This window comes from Lactuca virosa, chromosome 8 (genome assembly GCF_052849685.1).
Source record: "Lactuca virosa cultivar CGN04683 chromosome 8, Lactuca_virosa_CGN04683_v6, whole genome shotgun sequence".
In the NCBI taxonomy this organism is placed as follows: Eukaryota; Viridiplantae; Streptophyta; class Magnoliopsida; order Asterales; family Asteraceae; genus Lactuca; species Lactuca virosa.
Genome location: NC_136433.1, coordinates 234,001,646 through 234,012,963, shown reverse-complemented (window position 1 = coordinate 234,012,963; position 11,318 = coordinate 234,001,646). Strand labels below are relative to the sequence as shown.

Sequence of the window (11,318 nt, the reverse complement as noted above, 5' to 3'; positions counted from 1 at the left end):
TTTATTGCCCTTCAACCCCTCTCATAATGATCAGCAAGCACTAGTCCATGTCTAATGTGATGAAGAAGCTTGCAACAACCGAAGAAGAGAGGTTGACAAACTCAACAAGTATGTCACGTGACTCGGGTACATAAGAAGAGTATACTCTAGAAGAAATTGAAGACAAGCTCAATAAAATCTCTCACCCAACTAAGCTTAGTGGGTATGTTACCAGAGCCGTTTCAAACATATTTTGGGTCCAGGGTGAAAGAAAAAAATAGGCCTTTAAAATACACAAATGTCATCAAAACATATTTTGGGTCCAAGACGAAAGAAAAAAAAGGGCCTTTAAAATACACAAATGTCATCAAGTTTTTTATAATAACTCAATAACTAAATAAAAAATTATTTGTACTATTTTCTAAATATAACAATTTCCATAAAAAACTCGGACTATTTTAAAAGATGGACCTGAACGGTCGTCCCTATCGCCACCCTGGGACGGGCCCGTATATCACCCATAAAAGCCCACAGGTCTAGTCCGATAGGCCCTTTATCAGGCTTTGCTCATTGACCCATGCAAGTCGGATTGGGGCTGGCAGTCTGGCCCGGCCCGACTGGGATCTTTATGCAACTCTAGGGGGGTGTTTGACTTAGCTTTTCACAGCCAAAAGTCCTTTTTGGAAAAGAAAAAAAGACAAAAGATGTTTGGTAAAACTAGTTTTAAAAGCTACTTTTGGAGTTTTGATACAAAGAAAATAAACTTTTTGGAAAAGTCACTGACTTTTTGTAACTTTTCCAAAAACACCTAGATGAACCTCTCTTTAATAAAAGCAATTGTTTCATCCAATATCTGATAATTAATTGTAAAATAAATGGAAACAAAATTTTAAAAATCACGATCCCTGTCCATATTAAAAATTCCTGACTAGATTGAAGATATTTCGAACTCCTGTAAATAAATATTTCCACTTCAGTACACGAGGCAGTCAAATGAGGTGTGTTCTTGCTCTGTTTTGAAAGTTTAAACGCCTTGTATGATTTGGTCTCTCAAGAACTGCTCAACCTCCAATCACCGGATACCTCTTCGAACTTCCTTCCAACAAGAGGACATGATTGCCTAAATCAGCAAACAACAAGATTAATCAGTTATATATATATATATATATATATATATATATATATATATATATATATATATATATTTCGATTTCGGGTTTGAAACGTAACTGAAAACATCACATCGCAAGTACTCGTTCCAACTATTCTTGACGATGGCATCCAATATATATACGAATTTCTCACCACATTCCCAGGCAGAACTTGTCTGTAACAATGAAGTTGCTGCTATTACTCTTGGTTGTATTAATTTCATTAGCATCAGCAGCAACATCAGCGCCAATTTACGCGAGACCCGGATGCAAAGATATGTGTGGGGGTGTCCGGATTCCATACCCATTTGGAATCGGTACAGGGTGTTATATCAATGAATGGTATGCCGTTGATTGCAACTCATCAATACCATACCTTTCTGCGATAAACAACCTGAGACTATTGTCTTTGAATCTAGAGAATCAAACGATGGCTGTTAATGTCTCAATGAATTCTAATTGTGTAGACCCAATCCGGAACAACAGTCAGATCTTGAGCGTCGACTTGGGTGATAGCCCTTTCCTCTTTTCTCGAGAAGATAACAAATTCACTGTCGAGGGGTGTGGAAATGCAGTTATCTTGGAGCAAAGGAACTTGGTCACAGGGTGTTCGACGATATGCCAAAACCAAACTATTAACCCAAGAAACAATTGTTATGGGATCAATTGTTGCCAAACCACAATTCCTTACTATCTTAAAACATACACCATCGATACTACAAGCTTGCAAAGTCAGGATTCGGGTGGAGTTTGTGGGTCTGCGTTCCTGGTGGATGAACAAATGTACTCTTTTGGCAAGTTTTCAAGACAATCTGCTTTTGTTGGCAACTCCTTTGTTCCAATTTCACTTCGTTGGACTCTAAGACTAGAAGAAATTGGTGAAAGAGATTGTTCTTCTATGGCAAGAGAGACTCTTTATCTGGGTAATGGTACCAACATTGAATCTTACAAATGTACTTGTAGGCCAATTGAAGAAGGAAGCCCGTATTTAACTAATGGATGCCAAGGTATGCAATCTATTTAACTAATCAATCTTTATTTCCATTTAGCTACTTTCAAATTGTTGTTTATAACTAAAGTTGTTCGTTTTTGGACCATGTGATATTCAACGTTTATTTTTGTTTGTTTTAGCTGTTGGACCATGCGCCACGTGTATCAATGGATGCGTGCAAATTAATGGGACAGGGAATTTCACATGTCTTCCTACTCAAGCTAGAGGAAAATCATCAACAACTGGAGTTATTTTAGGTAAAATCACAAGCCATAAATTACTCCTTTAAATTGTTGTATATAATTTGATGAATTATATTACTTATTGTAAAAAGATTCGACTTAAAGAGAAAAGTGTTGGTTTTCTGTAGGTGTTAGCATAAGCATCGGGGTACTACTTCTTACAGCAACCACCTTTGCTTTATACAAACTGATCCAAAAAACAAAAGACAAAAGACAAAAAGCACGATTTTTCAAACGAAACGGAGGCCTACTTCTAAAACAACAAGAAACTACCGATGAAGGCTTAGTCGATAAAACTACACTTTTCACCGCGAAAGAGTTAGAAAAAGCAACCGACCACTTCCACGAGAATCGAATCCTCGGTCGTGGAGGCCAGGGAACTGTCTACAAAGGCATGTTAACTGATGGAAGGATTGTAGCTGTGAAAAGATCAAAAATAGTAGACGAAAGCCAATTAGAACAGTTCATCAACGAGGTGGTTATCTTATCGCAAGTCAACCATCGGAATGTGGTCAAACTTCTCGGATGTTGTTTAGAAACCGAAGTCCCTCTTCTTGTATCCGAATTTGTATCAAACGGGACTTTATATGAACAAATTCACAATGAAACCGACGAGTTCCCGATGACATTAAACACACGGTTACGGATCGCAACCGAGATCGCCGGAGCTCTCGCGTATTTACATTCCGCTACTTCGATTCCTATATACCATCGAGACATTAAATCGACTAATATACTTATGGATGACAAATTTCGAGCAAAAGTTTCCGATTTTGGGACTTCGAGATTCGTATCAATTGATCAAACACATTTGACGACGTTAGTGAAGGGGACTTTTGGGTATTTGGATCCGGAATATTTTCAATCGAGTCAATTTACGGAAAAAAGCGATGTTTATAGTTTTGGGGTTGTTTTGGTTGAACTTTTGACGGGGGAAAGGCCGATTTCGGTGACGCGAATTGGTGAGCATAGAAGTTTGGCGACTCATTTTATGATGGCTATGGAAGAAGGTGAGGGGATGGGGGTTTTTGATCGGAGGATTGTGGAGGAGGGTGGTCGGGTTGAGGTTATGGCGGTGGCTGAGCTGGCGGTGCGGTGTTTGAATTTGAACGGGAAGAATAGGCCTACGATGAAAGAAGTGGCGTTAGAATTGGAAAGAATTAGGGCGAGTTATTTACCATCTGGAAATGGTGTTGGGAAGTTGAAGTACAATGGTGGAATGGAAGAAGAAATGATTTTGTTCTCGTATGATGATGATGATATACCATTAACAAGTATGTGATGATTAGAAGGTTTGATTTTTTTTTCTTTCTAAAATTAAGTTTTTTTACATTTATTTCATGTTTGTAATATATAGGAAACCGTTTTATGCTCTTTGTGAGCATTCTTTTCATTTTTACAATTTAATATTCTATGTTGTACTTCTTATTTATATCATGTGAACTTATAGATCTTGCTATGGACTCTCTAAAAAATTTCCGTTGTGCATGCCTTTACGTTGTGTTTCTCAATCTCTTATATTCTGCTCATGTGTTTGCGTTTAGTTCTCTTTCTCTTCCCCTTATAACATGCAGTGATTGTAGGGCACACAGCCAGAGTTTAGTTGGGACATTCGGGTTAAAGCAATTGAATTATTTGTATACATGTTGATGCAACTAGGGCTGTGAAGTCTTGACTTAATACAAGACCAAGATCCATCGTTAAAGGCAGAGGTTGAAAGTCAATGCTTTATGTTGTGTGCAACTAACAATCATATCAAGTACGAGGAAAGGTATGACCAGATTAGGTGTGACAAATTGGGCAATCGTGTTATGTTTTTGTCGGACACGACACGACATAAAAATGTTTTATGTAACACAAATACGACACGACTTGATGACGTGTTTTTTTTAACTAACACAAAAACGAACAAATTAAAAAACGACACACGATACGACAAAGATAACATAAAATGTCAATTAGTTTATGTAATTAATATTTAATTATACATAACACGACAAATAAATACGATATCATGTCAAGTTTTGAACACAAACATGACACAACATCATTTTTTTACAATTAACACGAACACGACACAAACACGAATTCGAATTTCAGTTCCGTCCAAATTTCGTTTCGTGTCATGTATTTTTGTCGTGTACTATCATCAATTGCACCCCTAGACTAGATTAAAAACTCGTGTCAAGAAGCTGTTTGTGAGCCTTATCATCTTGAGGGTTGAACTAGAGTAGTAGACGACATGGAAAGTAATTAAGGTTATCACTTATAGGAGCGAGGTTGGATGTTAAGGAGAGCAGTGACGGAGCTTGAAGTGTTGATTTGAGGGGGGGGGGGGGGGGCGAAAATAAAATATGTATAAAAATTGAAGAATAGGGGGGCCAAAGTCAAAATTTATAGTTTTAGGCTTAATATGTAAAAATTTTCATAGTTAAGGGTTTGTTATGAAAAAAAAAAAAACAGGGGGAGGGGGGTGGCCACAACCCCTCCTGACCCTACATAAGCTTCGTCCCTGAAGGAGAGGTGTAGGATGTTGTTGAGCATGGAGAAGAAAAAGCTTGTTTATGATTTAGTATTTAAAGGGGTTGTTAGAAACAATAAAGATCGATAGATTCTATATTTGAGAGAATAATCAATGACAATGAACGACAATTGAAAGAGTGCCGAATGTTTATTAGTCACAGCAATAGAACAGTTCTCAAGGCGGAACTATTTTGTACTTGCTTCAAAAGTTGTAACCCTAGAAGTTACATGCACACTATTTATAGACAAACTATTACAATAATTCTGAAGCTGGACAGGCCCATTTCGGAATATGAATAAAACATTAAATCTGAAACTATACATTTGACACAACACTATTTTGGACTTAACAATTTCCCCCTTTGTGTTAAATCGGAAGGAGGTCTTCATCAAGCGTCAAAAATCTTTGGCATAATCTTCAGAAGTGAACCTCTCACAGACAAGTACCAGCTAATCATATCGGAAACGCATTTGATGTCGGCATGAGAATTGGCTTTGTTTGCTTCGGCCGAAGATAAGATTGTTTTTAGAGCCATTGTGGAATACAAGTGTTTATCTCTTAAGAACATGCAGTTCTGAATCACTTCACCTTCTTTCCTTTTGTAAACAATGCTCCAGTGCTTCTTCCGAATGATCACTGTCTTGAAATGTTGAATGTTTTCCGGTTGTTCTTCTGGCTTCAGAATTGGCTTCTTCTTCAGAACAGAAGCGATCTCCACATCCATTTTCGCAATTTATAGGATGTAACACTTGATTATTCGCTTCAAGTGTTCAAAAATTGGTTCATATTTCTTCTCGTCTTTCGCAACAATGTAGAACAGAGATAACCAATCATAAGGGTTCATAAATGGCAGATCAGCCAAGGTGAACTCTTGAAGAATGTGATTGGTACCTCAGAATCATTTGAACTGAAGATTCAAGAAGTCTCCACTTTGAATCGGAAGTCCAACCTTCAATGCCATAATTCTTTTTAAGCTCCATATCTCATATTGTGGTTTCGCAATTTTCAAGTAAAACGAAAAGAGCTTTTGATTTACAGCAATATCAGAGATCGAGAATTTCTCAATCTTTTCAAAACATCGGAAGAGAAATGCCCTTGGAGTGATTGGAAAATCAAATTGACACTCCACCTCATTATTAATGTCGAAGGACATTATTGGCTCCAGCCAGTAGAGATTCGGATCATCAATGGCTTCTTTTTGTATACACTTTAGAGACCAGGCAGGAAACAATGATTTCTGAGTTTCAAGAATTAGTTTCACATTCTTGGCTTCAGCTTCTTCTGCATCAAGTTTCTTCCGAAAAGCATTGAGATCGTCAAGCTCTTTGTCACTTTTCTCTCTAGCGATTTTATCCGCTTCAGACATTTCATCATTGTCTTCTTCAGAAACACCTTTGCCTTTATCTTTTCCTGATCCGGAAGCTTCATTATCCTTCCGATCAGTCTCATCCTTTAATTTTTCTTCCTCGTCTCCCCCTTGTTTCGCAGAAGCCCCGCTTCCCGAAACACCCAGCATTTTATTTAGCATTGCAAAAACAGGTTGCAATTTTTTTGAGAGATTTTTTCGGACAGAGACAGTAAATGAAGAATCTCGAGTTTCAACGATTCTTAAAAAGTATTGGTTGATTTCGGAATTGCCCCTTTAATCAAATATCTTTCTTCTTCGTGATTGGCAATATGCGTTGAAGCATTCTTTAGCTTTTCAGAAAGAACTTTCGTTTTCTGCGTCTGTTCGGCCAATGCATCCATTATCTTTGTAACACTCGATTTTGGATTTGCTTCTTTATTCGGGGCTGCGGCCCAATTTTCAGTGGTCATGAGGCTTAGGGCCTTGGGGAAGGAATAATTTGGCCATTCTCGGGTGTGGGTGTTATGGTTTAAGTGATGCAAGTGTTCGATCGTGTCTTCGAAGGTCATGGGTATAATCGTAATTTGATAATTTGGTCTTTTATGAATTTCATATTTAATTTTGGTTGGTTTTCAGACTAAATAAAGTTCATAGAAGTGTATGGCTTCTCATTACCTTTTCGTGGATATAAAGAACGTCGAAAACGGATAAAGGATGCAAAAGTTATGACCATTTGAAGTTAGAAGGGTGTTGGGCCAAAACGGGTACGCATGGCGTACACGGGAATTTGGACGCGGGTGCATTTGGGAACGCCCTGCGTTCCCCAAGGGAATGTGTTGCGTTCGTCGGGCCATATTAAAACCCTAAATTAGGATCTTGGACCCTATTTAAATACCTTAACTCACCTCCAACCCTCATTTCCTTCAGCCTCCATCCTCTCTAACCCTAAAAACGAAACCCTAGCCTCCATTTGAGTGATTCTTGAGCTTCAAAGTGATTTATGTGTGTTTTTGGTGCTTGAGGAAGAAGAAGGAACTTCTTGAAGAGTCATTGCTTGACTTGGAGATTTTGGATCCAGGCTTTGTGCACCTAGATCTATCTTCTGGAGGTGTAAAGTCTCAACATTAACAACTCTTTCATGTAGATCTAGCTAATTGGTATTTTGTTATGGTTTTGGTCCCTTTGAGGTGGTTCTTATGAGTAGAAGTTACTCCAGAACCTTTGAGCATCATATTTGGTACTTGTTGAGGTTATGGAGTCATAAAGTTTGGATCTTGATGGGTATAAACCTTACATGCATGATTTGGTAGTCATTTGATGAAGTTTGGGACTTAGGGTTTTGATTTGGGTCCCATTGAGTTATGTTAAGTCATAAATTTGGAAACTTTATGACTTAAGAAGTCCCTTGAAATCAGATCTGGAAGTTTGGATTGAGGTCTTAAGGTATTAAGAAATTTTTAAGACATTTTGGGCTGATTTTGACCTTTGGGGTGCATCTTTGGTATTGGGCTTCTTTAAGCCATGCAAAGTTTTAAAGCCTTCAACTTTATGGGTTAAGTCACTGTTATGGGACTATTCTGGGGTTCTAGACGTTGGACTTAATGGATTAAGTCCTTAGAATGGGAATTTAGAACTTAGCCTTGAAGGTCGTGCGTAGCCCCTGGGAACGCAACACATTCCGTCTTGAGTCCCCGTCAATTTATCTGGCGACGAACGTCTTGCGTTCAGCCCTTAGATGTCATGCGTTCGTCTGATCAGTGGAGTTTTTGGTTGTTGGGCTTGGACTTAACTTTGGATGTGGGTCTTGCTGATTTGGGCCTTTTTGGTCCTTGTGGTGTCATTTCGATTTTGGGCTACCTATTTGGGCCTTGTTGTTTTGGGCCTTTTGGGCCATCTGAGATCAATTGTTGGACTAAGGGAATTTTTGGGCTTTAGGATAAGGCCCAATTTGGAAAATTCGGTCATTAGTGGGCCTTTTTGGAACTTTTGGTTTTGGGCCTTTATGGTTTTGGACTTGGGCCTCAGTTTTGGTTCAAGTTGGGTTAGGGGTAAAATGGTCATTTTACCCTAATTATGGTTTATGGATCATAGTTTGCAACCTAATTGCTAGGGTTAGGGGTGTTATCTTGGTATTGATAGCCCGAAGGAGTCGTCGGGTAGCAGCTAGGGATTTCTTTTAGTGAACTTCTGCATTCGAGGTGAGTCTCCTCGCTGTTCTATGGGTCGAAGGCACCAGCCGGCCCATTTGGTTTATGTATTGTAGGAAGACTCGGGGGTAACCCATGGCAGTTTGTATGAAAGACCAAGAGGCGGCTCTTGGAAAACTGTATGCAAGACCAGAGTCTGAACTCTAGCAGTTAATTAGTTAAGTAGTGTAGATTGAATGCTAGTTGTCTTTGTGATGCTTGCATTGAAGAACCGGAGGTGGCTCCTGGAACTTGTCTGTAAGAACCATAGTTTGAAGGGTTTTGAGCATTCTAACACTCCTAAGGTGTACATGCAACCCTAGAAACCTTGGATCTATGTTTTATCTATGATACATGCAAAATTGATTTTCCAAGGTTCATAACCTATCTAGCATACATGGGGAACTTTAAACATAAAAGTGATGGGTTTTGGCATTCTAACACTCCTAAGTGTACATGCAACCCTAGAAAACCTTGGATCTACGTTTGTCTAAAATACATGCAAAATATGATTTCCAAGGTTCATAATCCTATCTAGCATACATGGGGAACTTTTAACATAAAAGATGGCTAGAATTACATACCTTGTAGTTGTTATGATTCCTTGAAAACCTTGAAAGCCTAGCACCCCAAGTGTGATGCCTCAAATGTTTCACACAACACCAAATGCTTTGGAATAACTTTAGAGAGTGTATAACACTTGTAAAAATCGGCTTGCCCTCTCTTATTCTTAGTGTAACCGATTTTGGTGAGTATCATGTTCCTTATATAGTGTGTCACATCTAGGGTTACACCATGTAAACCCTAATGTGACATGATTCTTCATTTCCATGACCCATGGATTTGTAACTCCCATGGAGCCTCCATGGAGCATCCAATGGGTTTAACCCAACTTGATAATCCATGGAGCCTTTTAGCCCACTATACAAGTTATGGATGATTTACATAATCAACCCATATATTTAATTAGTCATCTTTTGATCACTTAATTAATTCTTGATCAATACTAATTAAATAATACTATTAATATATTAGAACTTATAATATATTAATAAACCACAAGTGTTATTTCTCTCATTTAGTCTATCCAAATGCATGATGCCATGCAACCCAAATGGACCATGCCGGGTCGGGTCAAGTACATACTAGAAATAGTTACCAGTGTCTCATCACTGATAAGTGTCTCACCTTCCGCAGTAATATGGAAACCATATTAGTGCTTAGGTGCATTCCTAACCCTTGTGGAACGCCTCAGAGGTACAGACTTGTCAATTGGATCAACAGGAGTTTCCTCCTCAAGTTGACTGCTAGGGTTTGAGGTTCCTTCACCACTTGACTCTTGAATTTCTTCAAGGTCAATTTGCCTCCCACTATTTCCTTGGCTTATAAACTCTCTCTCTCAAAAGACACCCCTCCTTGCTACAAAGACCATATTCTCACTAGGTCTGTAGAAGAGGTAACCAAAGGATTTATGTGGGTAGCCGATGAAAATACACCTCTCACTTCGAGGTTCGAGCTTGTCATGAGTCTCGCGTCTCACGAAAGCTTCGCAACCCCAAATCTTGATGTGGGTTAGACTAGGAACTTTTCCAGTCCACATCTCCTGAGGTGTTTTGGCAACCTTCTTTGTAGGGACCAGATTAAGGATATGGGCGGCAGTCTCTAAGACATACCCCCAGAATGAGATTGGTAGCGTAGCTCGACTCATCATGGAACGAACCATGTCCAACAAGGTTCAATTACGCCTCTTAGCTACACCATTCAACTGTGGTGTCCTGGGAGGTGTCAATTGTGAGACAACCCCACATTCCCTAAGATAGTCGAGGAACTCTGTACTAAGATACTCACCACCATGATCGGATCGAAGCGTCTTAATGTTCCTGCCCAATTGATTCTCTACTTCCCGTTTAAACTCTTTAAACCTTTCAAAAGTCTCCGACTTATGCTTGATTAAGTAGACATATCCATATCTACTATAATCATCTGTAAACGTCACATAATAACGATTAGCATCCCTTGTGGCAGTTTTGAAGGGTCCACACACATCCGTGTGTATGAGGTCCAACAAACCTTTACCCCTAGCACAAGTGCCAGTAAAAGGTGACTTTGTCATTTTACCAAGCACACAAGATTCACAACTATCATCTGACTTTAGGTCAAATGACTCCAAGACTCCATCCTTTTGGAGTTGGCCTATGCGTTTCTTGCTTACATGTCCAAGACGACAATGCCATAATGATGCTTTATCCAAGTTATTATCATTAGTAGAATCAATACACAACACATTATTTCCTAAATTATCTACAACAGACACAGCTTCATACACACCATCACAAGGTAATGCTTTAAAATAAAACACATTATTAAAGAAAGCATTTATTCCACCAACTTCATTATCAAAAGAAAAGGTAAAACCTTGTTTGTACAAAGCATGAAAGGAAATAACATTTCTTGCCATTTCAGGCGAATAACAACATTTATTCAAATCTAAAGTAAACCCACTACTTAACAACAAAGTATAAACTCCAATCTTGGTGACAGGTGAAACTTTCCTATTCCCCATGATCAAGTTTATCTTTCCATGCTCCACATTCTCACTTCTTCTTAGTCCCTGCAAATCAGAACAAATATGAATACCACAACCGGTATCAAGGACCCAAGAGTTAGAATGAGGTGAGTTATTAGATAATATAGTGTAAATACCTGCATGGTTGGATTTCACTTTCCCATCCTTCAAATCTTGCTGGTACTTCGGGCAGTTTCGCTTCCAGTGTGCCTTTTCATGGAAATAGAAGCATTCAGCCTCTTTTGGGTCAGCAGAAGGAGTGACAAAACCTTTCTTGGTTCCGCTTGAAGAGGAGCCATCAAGGGTCTTACCCTTGGTACCCTTCGAAGGG

At 38.9% G+C, this 11,318-nt stretch overlaps 1 protein-coding gene across 1 annotated transcript; it reads left to right on the top strand.

The window, feature by feature from the left end:
- Positions 1–1,209: 1,209 nt before the first annotated feature.
- LOC145129825 (wall-associated receptor kinase-like 1) lies at positions 1,210–3,793 on the top strand. The gene is made up of 3 exons (XM_079064634.1): positions 1,210–2,137; positions 2,262–2,378; positions 2,492–3,793. The coding sequence occupies exons 1-3, from the start codon at positions 1,315–1,317 to the stop codon at positions 3,643–3,645; spliced, it is 2,094 nt and encodes a 697-aa protein (XP_078920760.1). The 5' UTR covers positions 1,210–1,314; the 3' UTR covers positions 3,646–3,793.
- The last annotated feature ends 7,525 nt before the right edge of the window (positions 3,794–11,318 follow it).

Excerpts from the sequence above, each read along its gene's own strand:
- LOC145129825 (XM_079064634.1), top strand. The coding sequence starts at position 1,315 with ATGAAGTTGCTGCTATTACTCTTGGTTGTATTAATTTCATTAGCATCA. Across the intron at positions 2,138-2,261 it reads TTTAACTAATGGATGCCAAG|CTGTTGGACCATGCGCCACG; the intron begins GTATGCAATCTA and ends TGTTTGTTTTAG. Across the intron at positions 2,379-2,491 it reads AACAACTGGAGTTATTTTAG|GTGTTAGCATAAGCATCGGG; the intron begins GTAAAATCACAA and ends GGTTTTCTGTAG.